General features: G+C 54.0%; 1 protein-coding gene across 6 annotated transcripts; it reads right to left on the minus strand.

The window, feature by feature from the left end:
* Positions 1 to 4161: 4161 nt before the first annotated feature.
* On the minus strand, positions 4162 to 20978 carry MPST (mercaptopyruvate sulfurtransferase). 6 transcript variants are annotated; one of them, XR_009565440.2, is made up of 4 exons: positions 20746 to 20912; positions 16506 to 17127; positions 13415 to 14276; positions 4162 to 4708 (listed from the first exon to the last, which is right to left on the minus strand). XR_009565440.2 is itself a non-coding variant. In XM_030856080.3 (3 exons), exons 2-3 carry the CDS (start codon positions 17098 to 17100, stop codon positions 13978 to 13980), a joined length of 894 nt encoding a protein of 297 aa, XP_030711940.2. In that variant the 5' UTR covers positions 17101 to 17127; positions 20842 to 20978; the 3' UTR covers positions 13173 to 13977. The 6 variants fall into 6 exon arrangements, 4 of the variants coding, with proteins under 4 accessions (XP_030711940.2, XP_030711939.2, XP_060161945.1 ...); XR_009565438.2 differs by lacking the exon at positions 4162 to 4708 and adding an exon at positions 11959 to 12601; XM_030856080.3 differs by lacking the exon at positions 4162 to 4708 and having other exon boundaries at positions 13173 to 14276; positions 20842 to 20978.
* Between the last annotated feature and the right edge of the window lie 69 nt (positions 20979 to 21047).

The raw sequence follows: 21047 nt of genomic DNA on the forward strand, positions 1-21047 counted from the left end.
GGCGGGCATGTACCGCGCGCCGGGCATGCCGGGAGTTGTAGTCCGCGCCGCCCCGCGGGAGTGTGGCCAGGGGTGAGGGTCAGCCGACGCCCTCTATCCCGCCTTCTCCAGCCCCGCCCTACTTTGCCCTTCCCGGGAGGCCTACGAACGGGAGTTCAGTAAAGTTCTTTGGCCAAGTTACTCTGTGTTTGGGAAGGTCAAGTTCGAGGTCACTGGGAAAATAGTGATACCCCAAATCAGCGATCCTCCCATTTGATCGCCACATTGTTTTCCCTTTGTCCAGTTTGGGTTATCAAACAGCTGACAGGAAAAGGAACTTCTCCCTCCCCAAATCCCTATAGCATTTACCTGTATCTGTTTTCTAATATTCTTTCATTCTGCCTTTGGGGGTGGGGGGGTGAGGAGAGCTGGGTTCCTTCCCCACATAAATTCTTTGCGGACCCCACCGTCGGGCTTAACAGTTGGCCCAGCACCTTCTATATTCCAGATGCTTTATGCATCTATTATATTGGGTTGGCCAAACAGTTCGTTCGGGTTTTTCTGTAGCATCTTACGGTAAACCCAAACGAACTGTTTGGCCAAGCCAATATTACTCATTGGTGCTCTTAGCGGCACTGTGAGGTCGCTGTTACTGTATCCACTTTACAGACGAGGACGCAGAAGTGAAGTGACCTGCTGGACTCACACAGCTGGTGAGTGGCAGGCTGGCATGAACCCAGGTGGGTTCCAACTGCATTTCCACCACCAAGGCCCCTTTCCTGCTCCTTGGGAAAGATTTCTCGGGAGGAAGGGTCAGGAGGGTGCTGGATGAATGTTTGGAGAACTGGGTTTTCATCCTGGCTTTTGTAGGGTGAAGTGCTGGGAGAGGTCTCAGTTTACCCATCTGTAATTCAGGAGGGGGAAGAGGGATTGGTTCTGTGGGTGCCCTTCTGAGCCAGATAACTCAGAGGTGGGACTGCTATCGCGGGCCCTGCAGGATGTGGGAAGGGAGCAGTTCCTCATGTGGTTTGGGACCAGGGAGGGACAAACGCTGAAGGGAAGCTGTCCTCCTTAACCTCCTTTCCTTCTCACTGTTTCGGTCCTGGTCCTGGATTAAGGGGGGAGGGTCTGAGGCTCCCTTCAGTGGTCTCAGTGTCACACACTGGGCAGCCTGGCCCTGCATGGCAGTGGCGGGGTGGGGGGGGGCGGGTTCTGTTACCCCTTGGGCTCTGCTTTCTCCGTAAACCTTTACCCTCGGCAGGGAATGGGTCACAGCTGCTGGACTTCTGCTCCTGGGGACTCGTGTTCTCTTAAACACAAATCCAAGTATGATCTTGAGCAATTTCCTCCCTGGACCTCGGCTTTCTCTTTTGCAAAGTGGGAATTAGAATAGTTGCTACTGGAGAACATTGTTGTTAAGATTAAATTATGTCGGTAAAACACCTGGCATAGCCCATGGCTTTTAGTATACTGAATAAATGAATGAGTGAATGAATGAAATGGGTTATAGGATATGAACTGACCTTGGAAGGTCAGCAGGACTCCTGGCACTTGGTGAGTCCTCAAGCACTGTCGGCTGAAACCAAACCAGAGCAGGGAATATTTCTTTTCCACTTAAGGGGTGTAGGCAGGGAGTGATGTGGTCAGATACGTAACTTGGATCACTCTGGGGGCTGCAGAGGGGATGGTTCGAAGCCCCAAGAGACCAGCCAGGAGGTCGCCTGGGTGAGAAGTGGGGAAGCCCCAACCAAGGTGCTGTCAACTGGGCCAGACAGGAGGGGGCGGCTTCCGTGGATACTTGGGAGGCGGAAGTGAAGGTTGAAGGGACTGGGAAGGAGGGAGGAGGAGGAAGGAGGAGGGGCCACACGGACAGCCCTGGCTTCTGGCTTGAACCAACAGTGTTTCCCTGAAGCAGGAGAGGCAGATATGGGGAGTGATCAGCATTGAGGAGGTTGGTTTGGAGCCTGTATTTGCAGTGCCTGTGGGCCAAGCAAAAATTGTCCTTGCAGGTGTGATACGCAGGAAAGCAGCATGGACTGGAGAGGACAGGTGGGGCTGGCCCCAGCCTAGGGTGGGGAGGAACCTAGGAAGGCCCTCTCGGGGGGTGGCTCCAATGGATGAAGAGGATGGGGCAAAGTCTGGAGAGCAAGGAACAAGAGCCATACCCCAGAGATCAAGAAGGGGCAGTTTGAATGAACAAGTTCATATGAGGAGTGAAAGTTGAGAAGACGGAAGTGTAGCATCATGGAGCCGCGGGAACCCAGGGCTTGCCTGACCCCGCCTGTTGCTGCAGATGTGACAAAGCCGGGGCTGGGAGGCCTAGAAAACTTGCACGGCGTTACTCAGCGGATGTGGAGCAGACCCCAGGTTTCTCGGGCCAGCCCTCGCCCCCCTGGGGCTGCCTCTCCTGGCGAGGAGCATGGACCACGCAGCACACTTGGACAGCATGGAGCTTTTAAGCTAAGGAGGCATGTCATCCGTGTGGCACTTGGGGAAGTTTAATCTGGCGTTGGTGCACAGTCGTGTTGGGGCGAGAACCTGGGTCCGGGAGGGAGAAATGGGGGTGACCTGCCCAGAGCCCCCTCCTCCTCCCTGCTCATATCCTGTTTTCTTGTGTTTCCCCCACTGCACAGTGATCATTCTGAGGACAGACACCATCCCTGGGCTGCTGTATCCCAGGTGTCACTGGTCCTGGCTTAGGAGGGGCGAATGGAACAAAAACTCCCCAATGCTGGGAGTGTTTATAGGACAGGGATCGGTCTTCTTCCTTCACACTGGCTTCCGCTGTATTTTATTTCACTGCTTCAGTGCTTCCTATGTGCCAGATGCTATTCTAAGCGCATCACCCCATGTAACAGGTGTGCTCAGGGAGACAGGTGATAGCAGGAGCTACCATTTACTCATCTAACATGCCAGAGACCGTGTCCCAGGCATTCTGTAACAGCGACAGCAGCTGTCACTGATCAGGGTTTACTCTGGACCGGGCCAAGCCGGTGCATAATTCTCACAACAGCCCCATGCACTTGATCCTGTTCCCACCTCCATCTTACGGAAGATGAGGCTGAGGCTCCAACACCATGGGCCTCCCTAAGTGATGCTGGGAACGGCTACCAAGGGCAGAGCCGGCCTGCGAGCCTGTCTCATTGCCTCTGAAGTCCAAGACAACATGGAGTCTCGATGCACCCTTGCACAGGCGTTCTTAACCTCGCCAGGTACAGATGAGGAAACTGCACTCACATGGGTGGTCCAGTGCAGACCCGCTTAGCCCAGTGCCAGGGCTCATCACCGTCGTGGGCTGGGGTCCTGAAAGTGTCGGGGAGGCTAGGCCAGCACTTTTGGTCCCAGAGTGGAGGGGAAGGCTTTTGATGATCCAGTCTTACCCACTTCCTTCCTCAGAAACCCCCAGCTATCCCTAGACACCAGCATCCCCTCAGTAAGCATCTGAACTATTCCCACCTGAAGAAACACCCTCCCTGCCACCAATCATCTTTCAGTGCCATGACTGTCTGTTGAGCACCGACTAGATGACAGACATCGAAACACAGAGATGAAGGTGCCAGGGGCGGTCCCTGCCCTAGACGGGGCTTCGGTTTGGGGGAGGTGAGTCTGAGAGGTTTTGACAAAACATGGAATCCCAGACTGTTCTGCTTGTAATCACAGACTGGTACTCTTCATAGTTTTATGCATGTATTCTCCATTTAGAGGATAAAACCAAACATCCCTTACACACTTTCTCTGGAGATTGGTTACCCTGGAGGACAGCCGAACTTCAAATGCCGGCTGGTTGCACTGCCCCCTGCTGTCCCATTCTGGGAAGAGCAGCTCTCGGGTGTTTTTTTTTAACATGGCTCTGAAGAGGGCTTCAAAGTGGGATGGGACAGAGAGGAGCACAATACTCCCAGGTAAGGATGCCAGCCCAGGCTTTGCAGTTTGCTAGCTGGGTGATCTTGGGAAAGTTACTTAACGTCTCTGAACCTCAGTTCCCCATATCTCAATTGGGAATAATAGTACCTGGCTCATGCTGTTGTTGTGAGGATTCAATCAGCTAACACGGGAAGCCACGTGAAGACCACTCAGCACACTGTCCGGGCAAAGCCTCAGTGCATCCTGGCTTTCGTGAAGCCAATCCTGCCACTCCGTCTATGGTCGTTTGGGCCAAAGATCAGAGACTGAGCCAAAGGATGTCCCTTAAGATCCATTTCCCATCGGCCAGGGATGAACCAGCCCAACAAACACTTCCCTGCTGGGGTCGGAGGGAGAGGCAGAGAGAAAGGCCACCCCGAATGACCCAGCTTCCAGAGCAGAGCGGCTGCCATTTCCTCACGCTAAACCCCCAAGACCTAAACGGACATGGGAAACTCTCTACTGCCAGATAGAGCTGAAGGAACAGAAAATGCATGCTGAAGTTCTCACCTGAGCACATCACTGTGTCCTATTTTGAACCTTCTCATCTTCTAATCAGCGTCCCCCACATCTGAGGGTTTTGTTCACATCTGCTGTCAGTTCCACGACTAAGATGTCATTCGTCCCTGCTGGGTTTTTTGGATTCGGTACTCCTCTTCCCCACGTTCAGAATGTCAGAACATTCTGATTAGTCTCAACTCTTCCTTTTTAGTGTGTGGTTTTTCTTTTACATCAAATCCACTCCTATCACTGCCTTGGCTGACAGTTCTGCCTCTTATCTGGGAGTGGAGGTGGTTGGTTCTGAGTCGGCACCTTTTCAGGTCACCTGAGCAGAAGAACAAGCATATCCAGTGAAAAAGAGTGTGTCCTGACCAGCCAGAAGTACTCAAACGTGCTTTCAGAGGCCCGTGGTCCAGAGTTTGCATCTCTGCTCCATGGTTCCCTGGCTGTGAGACCTCGCTAATTAGTTACGTAACCTCTTCAACTCTCACTTTACACCATTTGCAATATTTACATCATAACATTATTCATACTTCTTAGTGTTATTACGTGCAGTAAATGTTAGCTATTATGACTGAGCACCTACCATGTGCCACACTTGGGCTAGAAGTATTCCAGCCCAGATGGGTATTATTATACCCATTTTACAGAAGGGGCTCAGAGATAACTGGGCCACAAACTTGAATATCTATAAGATAACAAGTATGCTACAATGCATTTACCTGGAACTTCCTCTAATTTGTCAACAAATATTCACAGAGCCTGCCCCAAGCGCTCGATTTTAGCGTTTCCAAAATGAAGATGCAGACCCTACTCCCCTTGAAGAGCCCCTACTGTGGGCCTGTAATGTCTGCAGACTCCAGGGGGCGCCATTCGCATCGCGGAAGGGCAGCCAAGGGTCTGGAAGGAGGTGTGCCTTTCTCCAGTTTGCACAAAAGTGCAGCTGGGTTTGAACGTGCCGCTTTTCCCAGCCCGGGGCCCGGCTGGATGCCCTCAGCCTGCGCGCTGCTCTCTTCCACCAGCAGGCGGGGCCTCAGTGGGCTCCCGGCCGGTCTTGACCCTGCGGGACTGTGGCCGGCGATTCGGCTTCACCGGCAGGGGGCGCACCAGTCTGCCCGGGTCCTTGGGGGCCCTAGCACTGTTAACTATTATTCTGTATTTTGATGCTGAAAGTCTAAGAGTTGGTCAATAGGAACTCGTCTAAGCTGGCTCCTGTATCCTTTTTTAAAAACACTTTCTTAAATAAAGTGCTTCACCTTTTTAAAAAATTGTGGTAAAATACACTTAACATAAAACTGACCATTGAAGTGGTCCAGATTATGCCACTGTGGCAGAAAAATTATTTTGAGCTGAAGGCATTTGAGAGTAGGCTTTTTTCCTGAACTACTTTATCAGCCTAAAAGCAGAGACTCCCCAAAATCTCAAAAGAACTTGTTGTAAATCCCCTCTCCAGGAGCAACCAGGGAAAATTGACTCTTATCCTTGGAGACTGCAAGTCCAAACCACCCCTAAACAGACATTGTCTCAAAAGTAAGGACCCATTTATCTTTCCTAAAAGTAATTTGTTTTCCCTTCCCTTTCCCTTACTAAAATAGTATTTAAGCCCCAAATTCCCTTCTTGAGTCATACTTCTTTGTGAACTCCCAGATGTACGTCTGTGATTAAAATCTGTCTTCTTTCAGGAATTCCCTGGTGGTCCAGAGGTTAGGATTTGGCACTATCACTGCCAGGGCCTGGGTTTAATCCCTGGTCTGGGAAGTAAGATCCTGCAAACCACAAAGCAAAAAAAAAAAAAACAAAAAACAAAAAGCAAAAAAACAACTAAAACTCTCTTCTCTTCTCTCTGTCTTGGCCCCTAAAACACAAACCTGAGAGGGTAGAGGACGAGTTTTTCCTTGGTACCATCTTCACCATTTTGAAGGGTATAGTTCAGTGGCATTAAGTATATCCACATTATAGCCATATCATCACCACCATCCCTTTTCATCTCGAAAAACTTAAATCTGTATCCATTAAACTAGTGGTTCCCAACCTTTTTGGCACCAGGGACTGGTTTCCTGGAAGACAATTTTGCCACTGACGGGGTGGGGTGGGGTTGGTGGGTTGGTTCAGGCGGTGACTTGAGCGATGGAGAGCGACGGGGAGCAGCAGATGAAGCTTCACTGGCCCGTCCACCGCTCACCTCCTGCTGTGCCGCCCAGTTCCTAACTGCGGCCCAGGGGTTGGCGACCCCTGCACTAAACAATAACTTCCCCTCTCCCTTTTCTGTATCCTTTTGACACCTGCCCTTCACTTTTGCTGTGCCAGAACTTCCTTAGCTTCTGGGCAGCAAAACGATCCAGGCTCACATTGAACTTTCGCCACCCTAGCACCTCCCGTTCCTTTCGATGCTAACCGTATTTAGAGCCAAGGTAAGTTCTAGCTAGGCTCTTTGCTTCCAGGCCCTCTCATGGAATAGTTCCGGTTAGGAAACATGTGCGCATGCGTGCCCGCGTGCGCACATGTCTATTCGTAGCTCTGTCTCAGAAATCCTGAGTTCACACTGATACCTCCAATTCCAATCAGGCACCACGATTTCATTCTAGCCTTCAGCCTTTCCGTATTTGTTTTCCTCTCTCCAATACGGAAAATGTCAGTTCCCCGTATCTGCAATATATTTACTTATTTGCTCAGTTGTAATAGTTTCATAACTGGTAACCCATAACGCTGTGAAAAACAAACTTACTAACAAGAGTTCAATATTTATTTTCAGGTTTTTTTTTCTCCTGTCTTTTGACTGAGAGGATATATATATTCGAAATAGCCAAAATACCACATTCAGGGAATTCCCTGACGCTCCAGTGGTTAGGTTTCAGTGCTTTCACTGCAGTGGTTCGTGTTCAATCCCTGGTTGGGGAACTAAGGTCCCACAAGCCGCGTGGCACGGCCAAAAAAAAAAAGCCATGTTCAAGAGTTACTTGGATGGGTGGGGGGAGTTACTGGGTTAGTTCTCTTCCCCTATTCAGTGTGGTTATATTATCCATGTGAAGTAGAGGTAGGTTTACTTGTTCTATTGGTATTAACATTTTATTCCACCCATCCTTGTTAATCTAATAAATTTTTGAGTACGCAAAACATAACATAGTTCTCAAGGTCAAAACAATGCAAGAGGGCTTCCCTGGTGGCGCAGTGGTTGAGAGTCCGCCTGCCGATGCAGGGGACGCAGGTTCGTGCCCCGGCCTGGGAAGATCCCACATGCCGTGGAGCGGCTGGGCCCGTGAGCCATGGCCGCTGAGCCTGCGCGTCCGGAGCCTGTGCTCCACAACGGGAGAGGCCACAACAGTGAGAGGCCCGCGTACCGCAAAAAAAAAAAAAAAAAAAAAAAAAACAATGCAAGAAATCATATACAGAAAAGTAGAAGGTGTCCCCCCCATCTGTGCCACACTGTTCCCACCCATCCCCATAGGTAGTCAGTCTCATTAAATAGGGTTTCTGGTTTATTCTTCCTGTATTCTTTTTGCAGGAATTACAGATACACGCATATTTTCTTATTGCCCCTTCTTTCTTACACAAAAAGTAGCATCTTTTCCACTGCCGTTTTGCACTTAACAATACAGCCTAGAAATCAGGCCGCATCATTTTGTAGAGATCTTCCTCACTCTTCTCACATCTGTACAGCTCTCCATTGTGTGGATGTACCAGAGTTTATTCAACCATTCTCCTATACACGTATATTTAGGTTGTTTCCAATATTTTACAATGACAAATACTGTACTGCTGTAACAAGTAACCCAATTCTGCATAAGTGTTTTCCTATTGTTGGAGGTGTATCTTCAGGGAAAATTCCTGGAAGTGGGATGGCTGGTTCACAAGGTAAAGGCATATGCAGTTTCATTTAGTACCTATGTGATTTTTCAAGCCTTTCATGGTTCAGAAATGGGGAAAAGCCGCAAGAGGCAGGAGTGAAAGGGAGTGGAGGCTGACAGGGGAAGAAGGTGAGAACAAAGAGTGGACAGGAACCAGCCTCCCTAGGGGGCTGCACCATTGCACTGGCTCCCAGAAGCCTCCCTGGTACCCAGCTCACCTAGGAACTTCTGGAAGCCCCTCCCACCTCATTCTGGGCCACAAAATTCTGCAGTTTATCACATGCTTGCGCCTAATTATTGTGCATGGTTTTTAGCACTCAGTGATTGCCTCCATCCTTGCATTCTTCTCTACCAACTGCTACTATGTTCTTTAAAGAGAGGCAGTACATCTTTAAAAAAATATATTTATTTGGCTGTGCCGGGTCTTAGTTACAGCACACAAGATCCTCTTTGTGGTCTGCGGGATATTTAGTTGCGGCATGAGGGCTCTTAGTTGTGGCATGCAGGATCTAGTCCCCCGACCAGGGATCAAACCTGGCCCCCCTGCATTGGGAGCGCGGAGTCTTAACCACTGGATTTATTTGGCTGTGCCGGGTCTTAGTTACAGCACACAAGATCTTCATTGTGGTCTGTGGGATCTTTAGTTGCGGCATGAGGGCTCTTAGTTGTGGCATGCAGGATCTAGTCCCCTGACCAGGGATCGAACCTGGTCCCCCTGCATTGGGAGCATGGAGTCTTAACCACTGGACCGCCAGGGAAGTACATCTTTTATAGAGTCCTGGAGAAACGTATCAGAGTGACATGTAGCCTGGCAAGCCAGTTAGGCTCTGGTTCCATTATTCCTCGCCTGTGAGCAGAGGTGTGAGCATGTGTGCATGTGTGAGTGTGCTTGTACGGGGCTTCTGAAACTCCCCACCCAGACAGAACCCCCACTCCCGCATCTAGGACCCCCTCCCCAGTTCTGTCTCACAATGATGAAATCATTCCATCCAGAATTCCAATCCCAGCCCTACCCTTCCTGGGACCTCAAGTCACCTGACCTCTCTAAGCCACCATCTTCCTTACCTGTAAAATAGGGGATATAATAACACCCATTTCTCAGGGTTGTTGGATTAAGTGGGTACAGAACACTTAGCATCCTCCCTGGACGTGGAAAGTGCTAGGTAAAGAGGGATTATTAGGGTCTTTCTTAGCCTGGCCGGGATATTTATGTATATGTCAAACAGGGACTTCCCTGGAGGTCCAGTGGTTAAGAATCTGTGCTTCCACTGCAGGGGGCACAGGGAACTAAGATCCCACATGCCATGCAGCGAGGTCAAAATATAAATAAATGAATATGTATACGTCAAACATCTGTGAAGCCCTGACCTGTCACTGTGCTGGGCCAGGAAGAGAACCATGAATAAAATATGTTACTCTCAAGGCGTCTAGGCCAGCACAGGGAGGCAGGAGCGACCTGAGGACAGAATCTTAGCAATGAATAATGCATGTATGTAGGGCTTACTGTTCAGGCTCTGTTCTCAGTGCTTGTATGAATCTGATCCTGTAAGGTGGGTACTGGATTATTCCATTACAGATGAGGAAATCAAAGCACACTCACAGCCAGGGAGCTGGAGGTCCAGATCCCTCCAGAGGCTGTGCTTTGAACCCTATCCCCTGCTGCTTCTCTGCATGGAGTGAGGCGGAATGGTCCAGGGGATTCAGAAAGGGGCTACTGGCCTGTGCAGAGCTGCTTCTCAGACCCAGAACAACCGGCTCCACCCTCTCCTGTTCCATTTCATCTCTGATACCCCTCGCCACACCTGCCATGGTCTGTCTGTCCGCTCCCCTCCACTAGGACAATTCCCCCCTCAGAGTCTGTCCTTATCCTCCATGCCCCAGATCCTGGTACAGGGCCTGTCCCTGTGGGTGTGTGCTGGAATTAACAATTGGACAGGTTGCATCTATGTGTCTTGGGCACGGGGCCGGGGGGCGGGGTGGCGGTGACTCGGATCAAGGCAGTGGGAATAGAGGTGGAAATCACGGGCCTGGGTGTTGACTGGCTGTGGGGAAGGGAGACCAAATCTGGAGAACTGGCTGCCGGGTCTGGGCACAGGTGACCCCTGTGTGGTGGCCATGCACACTGAGACAGGGGACATGGATAGAGGACCAGGGTGAGGGGCCCAGCAGGCTGCTGGAAGCCCTGGTTCAACACAGCGGTTTAAGGCCTAGAATAGGGGGCATTATACCAGGGGAGTGGGCCCACCTAGAAGCAGGTGGAGACTCTGCAGAACACAGATAGTAACTGGGAAGGACAGTTGGCAAGGATGATGTGGAGTTGCAAGGATTCGAGGACTGGAAAGTCACAGCAATGGGGGCCATTTAGCTTAGGGGCAAACTGCGGCCACAATAAAGTGATGAAACAGAGCTACAGAGAGTTCGGGTAACCTCAGTACACTGTGTCCCACCCTCTGTTAAATTTGGGGGTGCTTAAAATTATAAAGCTTCAGTTAACCTGAAAATTTCATCTTCTCCTGAATGACTCATTCTCCATGTGTTAAGGATAATAAGCTCCGTGCTGCTTATATAATGACTAGCTGGGGTTATTTCCAGTAGGAATGACCTACAATAGAAAACGCCTTAGAGCTTTCCCTTATCTGACATCACACCCACCCTGGGTGTGACAGGGCAGTTTGCTCCCATTTTCCAGATGAGATGACTGAGGCCCCGACTGGAAGGAGGCCTTGAGCAGTGCCAGGACCAAATAAGTGCATTGCTCTGTTGTTCAGCCCACTATGTGGGGTGGGGGCTTCTTCGGGCCGTGATCCCTGGAGGCAGCGAGCCAGGGAGTGGACACAATCCAGTGCAGCTGGTGAGACAAGGCCGGCAATCTTCTGTTCCTGACACCGAGGGGGTGCTCAGCAAATATTTGCCAAGTAGACAAAAATTTCATCATCCCCGTTGTCCGATGTTGCAAGTTCCTGCCTGGAACACATGGGGCGGGTGGGACAGGTGCTGGCAGAGGCCTGGACTCTGCAGGGAGTGGTTAAATAATTATTTTGGGAGTTCAGACATGCAGGAGGCAGGGCAGGGCTCAGGGTGGCCCTGGGTCTCTCCTAGCCAACTCCTGCAAAGTTAAGCCAAGCACAGCTCCGAGAAACCTAGAAAGGCACGTCTCCATCTCCCTTCTCCCGCTTCTGAACCTGTCCAGATCCATGGAGAACCTTCCCAGGAGGAAAAAGCCCCAGCTCAAATCAGCTGGGGTTCCTTGCTAGAGGGGTAGGGATGGTGGGTCTGGGGAGCGGGGTGGGAGCCTAACCAAATCTCCTTGCTTCAATCTCATGACTCAGCTCAAGGTGTCTCCTTGTGGAGGCTGGGAGACACCTGGCCACCTTCCATGAGCTTGCCATGTGTGTTTCCAAACCCTGAGTTCCACTCCCTTCTCCCTTTGATACTGAAATTGGGAAAACCAACTCAGGTTTTCCTAACCCACTGGAGAGGCTCCTACCCTGAGAATTCGAACTCCAGTTAGGCTCCTCTCTCAAAATAGCTGTGTGCCCTTAGGCAATCACTCAACATCTCTGAGTCTGTTGTAAAATAGATCGTTTCACGATTTCTCTCTAAAAATATACCACGGGCCAGTTTCTCCTTCCTGGCTGGGAGGCTTTTCCAGGGCAGGGACGCAATTCTCATACTCACGTTCCCTGCCCCGCCCTCCGCCCCCAGCGCCCCCCCCCACAATGGTGGAGGTACAGGAGGCACTGAACATGCTGAATAAGTAAAAGCCCTTTAAAAAAGAACAAGAACACTTGATACTGACTCTGTGCCTGCCACCAAGCTAAACAGTTTCTATGGATTCTCTCACTGAACCCCCATATTGCTCAAGGAAGGTACGATTACTCCCATTTTAAAGATGGAGAAACTGAGGCTCAGAGGCTCAGCCATGTGTCCAAAGTCAGGCAGCCGTGCGTGGGGCAACAGAGCCAGAAGCCAGATCAGAGCCTCACGTGTGTTTGCTGACAGACCAAGCTCCTTGAAGAGGCAGAGACATTTCCAGCAGAGAAGATGAGGTCTGTCTGAAACCAGTGTGAAAGGAAGGAAGTTTCTAAACTGTTAAATTCAGCCCCCAGGGGAAGGGGTTTATGATGGGCAGACAAGAGTCCCCTCCACGTGGGGATCCCTGTCTACAATGGTCCCGACTGCTGTGGTCAAGTGTGGCCACTGCTCCTACAGCATTGGTGCTTAACGGGGGGGGGGGGTGAGTTTTGCTTCTCGGGGGGTATCTGGTCATATCTGGAGACATTTTTAGTTCTCACAACTGGTTGGTGCTGCTGGCATCTAGTGGGTAGAGGCCAGAAACGCTGCTAAACATCCTCCAATGCACAGAACAGTACCTGCAACAACAAAGAATGATCCAGTCCAAAGATCAGTCATCCTGAGTTTGAGAAACCCTGAGCTGGAAAGATGGGACTCAGCACGGGGCTCCTGGCCAAGTCCTTGTCTGAAATCCCTTCTTCTGAAGTACGTATTGTTCCCATTTTATAGATAAGAAAGCTGAGGCTCAGAGAGGTGGGGGACAGGATTCTGTCCTGTTGGTCCCCCACAGATCCTGTGGTCTTGGGAGACACAACTCAGCCTCAGAGGAAATGTGTTGGGGACTGTAGGTGAGAAAGAGTAAATTCTGAGAAATCTGGGTCTGGTTCCAGCTCTGCTGTGAACCCATCAAGTGACCTTGGGTAAGTCACTGCCCCCTCTGGTTTTTTTTCCTTCTAGGGTTCCCCCCAGTACTGGCTGACACCTGGCCCTTTGCTACCAAGAGGTGCCCCGGGAGCTGGAACATGGGGAGGGGTAACCCAGAACCCAGGTTCTGACAGGGGGAGCCTGGGGCCTTCTCAGACACCCATGTCTACCTCTGCACAAAGACAAATGCAGAGGGAGAACAGAGCCCCTACTGGGGAAGCCTTGGGGGAAGGGTTCTCCTTGAGCAGAAAGGATCAAACCCCCAGACGGCCCACCCCCGTGGAGCTCCCAGAGCTTAGCTTCCAAGTGTGACTCTCAGAGTCGAGAGCTAGATTCTCCTCCGATTTGGCTAAACTCTGCCCTTCTCCGGAACATCCTGGCTGGGCTGACAAGTACTCCACAGCGTGGGACAGCTTCCCATTAAGTTCTGGAACCATCTCTGTCTTGAAATGAGATGTATGGCTTACCTGCAGGGGGTGTTTGGGTGTGATTCCAGACAGAGCACAGCAGATGCACCTTAAATCGCCCAGAAGCCAGAAGGGAGACCCCAGCCATAGAAGTAGAAATAGAAGACAGTTCGCTGGGAGACATTCAGTCACAGGACTGGAAGGGCTCTGGGACCCCAGCACCGCTCAGAAGGCAGGGACAGCGTCCTCAAGACCCTCCGGCTCCACGAAGCTCCCTTGCTGGGCATGTTGGAACCACTGGCCAAAGAGCCGAGGAAAGCTGAGGCAGCCTCAGTTAGAAGGATTTAGAACTTGACTGTTTTATTTCCTCAATAGAGGGGAGGTGGGGCTCCAGCTCAGCATCACGTGGGCAGCTCCCCTCCCCCTGTTCCCGCCACCACCTTCTCTGCTGCCTCCACTGAGAGCCCACGAGGCAGCGGAATTGCTGGCCTCTGGGATGTCACCCTATGCACCAGCTGGGTTGGAGGAAGAAACCCTATACTGGTCAAAGCAGAGTCAGAACCACCAGGCTGGGCACTGCTGGTGGCTGGGTGTCACCCGAGCTTCCTGTGTCCCGCCAAGCCTCAGTGGGTCTTCCCCCGGCCCTCGGAGATGACATCCTCGGGCTGGGCGCGCATGTACCACTCCACCCAGGAGCCGTCATAGAGGGGCACATCGGGCTTGCCGCAGAGGTAGGCCCCCAGTGCCACATGACAGGCTGTGACGCCGGAGCCGCACGTGGCCACGAGGGGCTGGGACAGGTCCACCTTCTTGTCCTGGAAGAGGCGGCGGATCTCCTCGGGGCTCTTCTCCAAGCCCTCCTTGGTCATGAATTCCGTGAAGGGGATGTTGATAGTGCCAGGGATGTGGCCGGGTTCGATGCCTGCAGCGGGAGAGCGAGATGCAGGGAACAAATACAAGGGCAGTATGAATGGCCCCTGCAGTACTGAGAGCCTTCCATGCGGCCGCGGCACTAAACCCTCTGTAAGCATCGTCTCATGCAGTCCTCACAGCCAGGAAGCCTGGGCACTGTTTATAGGAATCCCCGTTCTACAGGCGGAGATGCTGACGTTCGCAACTGTCCAAAGTCACGCATCTAGCAGACTGCTGCCTGGAACTTGAACCCAGGCCTCAGCTCCGAACCCAGGGTGGCTACTGTCAGAGGAGGGCTGTCCCCATACCTCGAACCCCACCAAGCAAGGGAACCTCCCTGCCGGACGGATGTGGCAAATTAGAGGCGCGCTTGGCCAGGTCTGAGGCTGTGGAGTGGGGACGATGGGGACGGTGATATTCGCCACTGATTCAGATGGAGCCTGTACACAAGTCAGCTCAGCCACCCTGACAACAGGTCTGCTGGCTGTTTACTGTTAGCTCCCGTTTTACGAATGAGCAAGCCTGCTTGAGGTAAGCGTTAAGCACCCCTGTAAAGAGCCAGAGCCAGGGAAGCACATGTTAATTTTATCACTTCCCGTTTCTTGAGCGCATCCTGTGTGTGCAAACACGGAACTAAGTGCTTTACACACTTGCTCTCATTTGACCCTCACTTCATCCTTTAAGCTCTGTGCTCTGCCCTGACTTTGACATGCAGAAGCTGCAGTTCCGAGATTAGGTGACCTGCCAGACGTCACACAGCCGCTGCGACCTGGGGCCGGGTTCTGAAGCCAGGTCTGGCTCTGGTTCGCTGCCCTACGTTGCTCCACCCCCCCCAGCCCCATCCCCACCCAGGGGGCTGAGCTGAAGTGCCCCACAGGTTCAAGGCGGCATCCCTTAGGCTGAACCGTCGTGAACTGCCACCGATGTAGGTTCTAAAATGGTTGGCTGGCATAGCACGGGGAGATCAGCTCGGTGCTTTGCGACCGCCTGGAGGGGTGGGATAGGGAGGGTGGGAGGGCGGGAGACGCAAGAGGGAAGAGATATGGTGATATAGGTATACGTATAGCTGATTCCCTTTGTTATAAAGCAGAAACTAACACACCATTGTAAAGCAATTATGCTCCAATAAAGACGTTAAAAAAAAAAAAATGGTTGGCTATCAGCCGTTTCCTGCAGTTTGACCTTATGTCAACAGCTCTGCAGGGTTGCGTGTAGCAGGGACCTTGTGAATTCACCAGATCTCTCTGGGCTATCGACTCCGTCCAGCTACCGGGTTAGTCTTCAGGATGCGCTGGGAGCATGGTGGCCCTCAGGTCACCCCAGACGGTGCCAGGACAGGGTGAACCCAAGCTACTCTAGAAACAAAGCAGAAGCTCCATCCGACCCCGACGCAGGGGAGTGGGGGATGCCCTTCAGGGAGAGCTTCCCAGAGGAGACGGCAACATCCTCGCACCCGCCTCGAAGCAGACACGAGACAAACGGCTGGGGGATTACTGGCTGTTCACTGCAGGTAAAGGTACTGGAGTTCAGTGCCTGGCTGCTTCCTGAGATCTGGGGCAAGGCAGCCATTCGAAGGTTCCATTTCCCCTTCGGTATGATAACAGTACCCGTCTAAAAAGCTCACACCAAAGGGGCCACTGACCCACCTGCGTTGTGGGGACCCCTCCCCACCTCTGCTCCTTGCCCGGGGAACCCAGCCCATGGGCAGAAGGCCCTGCCCCAACCCAGGCGGGCAGCCACACTCTATTCAGTTTCCGCTCCAACCTGGGGCAGCTACCTCTCTCTCTACTTAGCGCCCCTCTATCCTGCCCTCTGCAAGGCTCTGGTCCCTCTGAGGGCCTTTCACTCTCCACCCCAGACTCCACTTCCCCGGCTTCATCCTCCTCAGAGATGGTCCTACACCTGGTCAAGCCCCCTCTCTTTGGGGCTCTTCCTCAACTGGACCTGCCCACCCCTCCTATTTGGCAGTGACCCCTATATCCATAGTACTGGGGTGGGGCTGTTTGGGTTCTCACACTTATACTGGGCCCCCTGGGTTCCCAACTAGTTTGGGGTGGAGGTGGGACAAGTATTATTGCCCGTACTTTAGAATAACGCCAGTGAGGCGACTAGAAAGCAATTCTCGGCCCCCACCCCACACTGTGGCCTTTAAAGGCAAGGGCGAGGCGAGGGCAGTGCTCAGGATGCGCCTGACCCCGAACCCCAGGGACCTCCCGGGCCCCTTGCACATCGGGGTTACCTTCTCGGGGCTCGGGCTCGGTGCCCTGGAAGCGGCCAGCGGCGCGGGCGTCCACCACCTGGAAGCGCCGGGATTCGAGGTTCTCCTTGATGTCCTCGTACGTCTTGACGTAGGCGGGGTCCAGCACCGCGTGGAACTCTGAGGGCTCTGGGCGGCTCTTGCCTGCACTCAGCGGGAGGCCCTGGCGCAACCAGTTGCGGAGGCCGCCGTCGAGAAGCGACACGGTGCGGTGGCCGAAGGCGCGGAACATCCACCAGACACGCGGCGCCGAGTAGAGGCCCTGATCGCTGGCGTCGTAGACCACGACGTGGGTAGAGGCGCTCACGCCCAGGCGGCCCGCGTACTCGGCAAAGTGCGCAGCCCTGGGCAGCATGTGGTCGTAGGGCGACGTGCGGTCGCTGCACTGGTCGATGTCAAAGAAGGCGGAGCCCGGGATGTGTCGCTCCTCGAACTCGCGGTGCGCGTCGCGGCCCAGCTTGGGCAGGTACCAGGAGGCGTCGAGCAGCTGCAGGGGCTGCCCGGCCCGCGGGGCCCGGAGCGCTTCGGCCACCCACTGCGCCGACACGAGCGCGCGGAAGAGCTGCTGCGAGGCCATGGCGGCGGCGACACCGGGGCTGCAGGTCTGGCCGACAAGGAGGATGTCAGGAGGGAATCGAGTAAGAGGCCGGCCGGGCCGGGGGTGGGAAACGCCTGTGTCGTTGGGACTGGGGCGGGGCTGTGGCCAGGGCCGGAAGGGGCGGTGGAGCCCAGGGAGGTCAGAGTCCAGGGAATGCGGAAAACCAGCGGTGGTGAACCCGGAAGCAGACGTCGGTCACCGGGACCTCCTCTGTTTTCCTGCCAAGCCTTGTATATATACACAGAGCAGCGACCGAATGAACGTGACCCCTTGGCGGGGGCCCTCACCGGTGCTTGCTGCAGGGTGGGTAGGGAGAGGGCCCAAGCAGGGGAAGGCCCCACTGGCACTTTAAGGCAAGTAGGGGCAAAGTCCCTCCCTAAGACGTAGCTCAGCTTTGCTTGCAATCAACCAAGGTCCCTGGTGGAATTCACTCATTCATCAATCATTTATATAAGCAGCCTCAGAGGAATAGCAGCTGGAATTGCCTGAGTCCTCCCTATGTGCCCTTTAGTTCTCACACCTTACACCACTGCAGGACACAGGGGAGGCTCTCAATTATCTGCTGCATGAGTAGCCTCAAGAAGGTTGCTTTTCTCCTCACTGTTTCACAGAGGGGACACTGGAGTTCACAGAAGTGCACTAACTTGACCAAGGTCAACAGCTAAGAAGTAGTGGTGGTGCCAGGCTTCACACCAGGCAGTCCAGCAAGGTCAGATTTTGCCCCTGGAGTTTCCTCTCTGGAAATAGTGACTTAGGGCCTCACTCCCTCCCCGCCCCTCCTCTCCCTTGCGGGCCAGTAGCGCAGAGTACAGCAGTTCACCAGCGCACCATGACAAGTCAACTCACGGCCTTCCAGGGCAGAGGTGCTCCAGAGATGTCCCAAACGTGCAAAGCGCCTAGGCAAGCACCTCCCCCCACCCCCCACCCCGCCCACCGTCCGCCCTGTCCAGTAGGTGCCTTTGGGCAGGGTAGAGAAAGGTGCCCCTTCAGCCAGGCAGAGGCACAGCCTCACCAGGGCATGGGGCTGGATGAGTGGAGTGTGAGCTGCAGGTCAGCTCCACTCAACCCCCAGTCATGCACCCCCTGTGCAGGGCGCAACCTTGCATTCGTACCGGGCAGCCCTGGCGCCAAGGGGAAGGGGGTGGGTAGAGAACGGAGCGTGTTGCCGAGTGCCCCTGCGGGCCATATACTAATGAGCACCACAGCCTTCAGTAGTGACTGTGGGGTTGCCTGTTTCTGAATAAGACCACTGGTGGCTAGAGATATGCCTTGCCCTCGGTCACAGATCTGGTCAGGGGCAGCCTCAGGATTTGCAACCAGGTTGCAACTTCTCAGGCTAGACTTCTTCCCCAGCCCCAGGTCACTGACGACCAGGGCCTAAGGAGTCCACGGCGGATTACCTGGTGCCCAGCGCCCTCCTGCAGTCTCGCTGCAGCCTGGCTTTTGGGAACCATGTTTTCCACGTGGCCAGGCCCTATGCTGGACACTAAGAAACTCTTGACTTTGTCCGGCCCTGGGAGTTAAGGCAGCCACAGGCCTGCTCAAGAGACAACATAATTGCAGAATTTCTGGAATTCAGTGGGAGCACAGGGGGGCCGCTAGCTCAGCCTGGGGTGGGAAGGCGGGGGAAGGTGGGAGGAGGGGAAGTCCAAACTGATTTGCTGCAGTCAAACTGGAAACCACAGTTTGACCTTCAGGGTGAGGCTGCCGAAGAGGCTTTGGCTAAGGGGCGATCTCAGTGCAGTGCCTGTGGATTCCGCCGCAGCTAGATAATTTTGGGGGATACAGCGGGCCCCTACTTGAAGACCCCATTGTGAACCACAGCGGCCCCTGCCCCCTCCCCATTCTTGGGGCTCCTTGCTGTTTTCCCCGAGGATCCATTTAGAGTGGAAAGAACCCTGATTTTGGAGCCAGAGCCCCTCCAAATCAGTGCAAATCCACTCCCCTGCTTAACTAGGAGTGTGAAAGCGGGCATGTGAGGGTCCTTGCGCCATTTCCATTTCTTATAGTGGAGCTTCCAACCTTCACCTCTTACAGTGAGGGTTAAATAATGAACGTTGAGGCGCCACCATAATGCCCTGCATATGGCTGGTTTTAATCATCATTAAAAACAGCTTCGGGCTTCCCTGGTGGCACAGTGGTTGAGAGTCCGCCTGCCGATGCAGGGGACACGGGTTCGTGCCCCGGTCCGGGAAGATCCCACATGCCGCGGAGCGGCTCGGCCCGTGAGCCATGGCCGCTGAGCCTGCGCGTCCCGAGCCTGTGCTCCGCAATGGGAGAGGCCACAACAGTGAGAGGCCCGTGTACCGCAAAAAAAAAATCCCATTATTTCTTCAAAGTTACTTCATAGGTGGCTCATCCTGCCACACAGACACACAGACACACACACACACTGCCCCCTATGCTGGATTGGCAGTTCTCAGAAAGGACCGTGGGAGGTAGAGGAGGTTCCGGAAGAGCAGGCTGTGTGTGTCACTGAAGGGTGTGGACCAGGTCCCCAGGCCCTGCTCCGGGAGTCGAGGACCCCAAGACAAGCAGGACAGCCCCAGGCCCGTCTCCAGAGTGTACACAACTGTGCTAGGGGAAGGGTGAGTCCCAGGCTGCCATCTGGGGTGGGCCCTGGAATAAGAGGGCTCCAGTCAGACTGGGCATTCTGCAAGGCCTTCCCCAGTCTCGCCCTTCCTGGCACCCTCTCTCCCTTCACTGCAAAGCACAGAGCTCAGAGGACTCCCTGGGTGAATGCTTATCAAAGTATGAATGTTTGCAACTTTCGGTGAGAATATAATTGTTTCAGAATAAAAAGCATTTTTTAAAGGGGGATGAGAAGAGCATTCCAGGCATGTATAACAGCATATGTAAGAGCTGAGTAGGGGCAGTGGTGTCCCCGCCAGCTCGCAAGAACCAGTTGTTAGATTTGCAGGAATTAGGCCAACTGGCTGTTAAACACAGCCACCGTTAAAAATTAAATTATATACATTCACAATGAAATAGGTTAAATTAAGGACAAAGGCAGTGTTTTAAAAGTACGTGGCTTCAGGGATGAGCAAGGTAAACAAAAAAGGTAGCCCCTGCCGGGTGGGTTTCCCATCGGGTTTAACAAGCAGCCTGGCCTCACCGCCACCGCGGGCCGCTAGGCAACTCGCTGGGCCTCTCTCTCTGGTCTTTAAATAAGTTTCTGGCCTACTCCGCAGGCTTGTTGTGGGAAGTAAGCGACACCCGTGGGAGTACCCAGTAAAGTGCTCGCCAAGCAGGCCTTGACAAATGTTAGCTCCGTTTCACTCTAGCAAGTTCTTTGCCAGTTTGTCCTCCTGGAGCCTCTGGGTCAGCTGGCCTCCCTGGCTTCTCCGTCAGGCTTTATTAGTCCTCCTCCGTCCTACCCTCTCCGCTAGCACCAGGTGATCCCGCCCCCCCGTCCCCCTCCCCCTGCCACTCACCCCGACCCCACCCTGCGGGCCGCCCCCAGCTGCCGCGGACAGCCGTCGTTAGAGTGAAGCCAGGGGCGTGCCTTCCCCCCGAGACTGCGGCCCCCTGCTCCGCTCAGGCCCCGCGGGGGAGCCCTGAGCCGCGCACCCGGACGATCGACCTCCCCCTAAAGAAAGGCAAGCGCAGCGCCGCAGCAGTTACCCCAGTCTCGGGCTCCCGGCTTCCGGGTTCGGCCATGGCCCAGCGCAGAGGGCCCCCTCCCCGCGCTCTCAGCTGTCCCCCGCTCCCGCCACCAACCTGCGGCCGGCCAAAGGGAGGAGACTCCGGCACAGCCCACCCCGAGGCCACTCGGAACCCTCAGCTGCCGGCGCCTTCCACTGGCCAGGCCGTGGGGGGGGGGTGCCCGCGCCGCCCAGCCCCGCTCCGCACCGCCCCCGCGCCGCCCGGCGCCCCCGACGCATCCTCGGGGGTCCGAGAGGCGGCACGAGCCCGGGGGGTGGCCG

The sequence above is a fragment of the Globicephala melas genome, chromosome 10 (assembly GCF_963455315.2).
Source record: "Globicephala melas chromosome 10, mGloMel1.2, whole genome shotgun sequence".
Taxonomy (NCBI): domain Eukaryota; kingdom Metazoa; phylum Chordata; class Mammalia; order Artiodactyla; family Delphinidae; genus Globicephala; species Globicephala melas.

Excerpts from the sequence above, each read along its gene's own strand:
- MPST (XM_030856079.3), bottom strand. The coding sequence starts at position 20,781 with ATGGCCGAACCCGGAAGCCGGGAGCCCGAGACTGGG. Across the intron at positions 17,128-20,745 it reads GCCGGGAGCCCGAGACTGGG|ACCTGCAGCCCCGGTGTCGC; the intron begins GTAACTGCTGCG and ends CTTGTCGGCCAG. Across the intron at positions 14,277-16,505 it reads CGAGCCCGAGCCCCGAGAAG|GCATCGAACCCGGCCACATC; the intron begins GTAACCCCGATG and ends CTCCCGCTGCAG.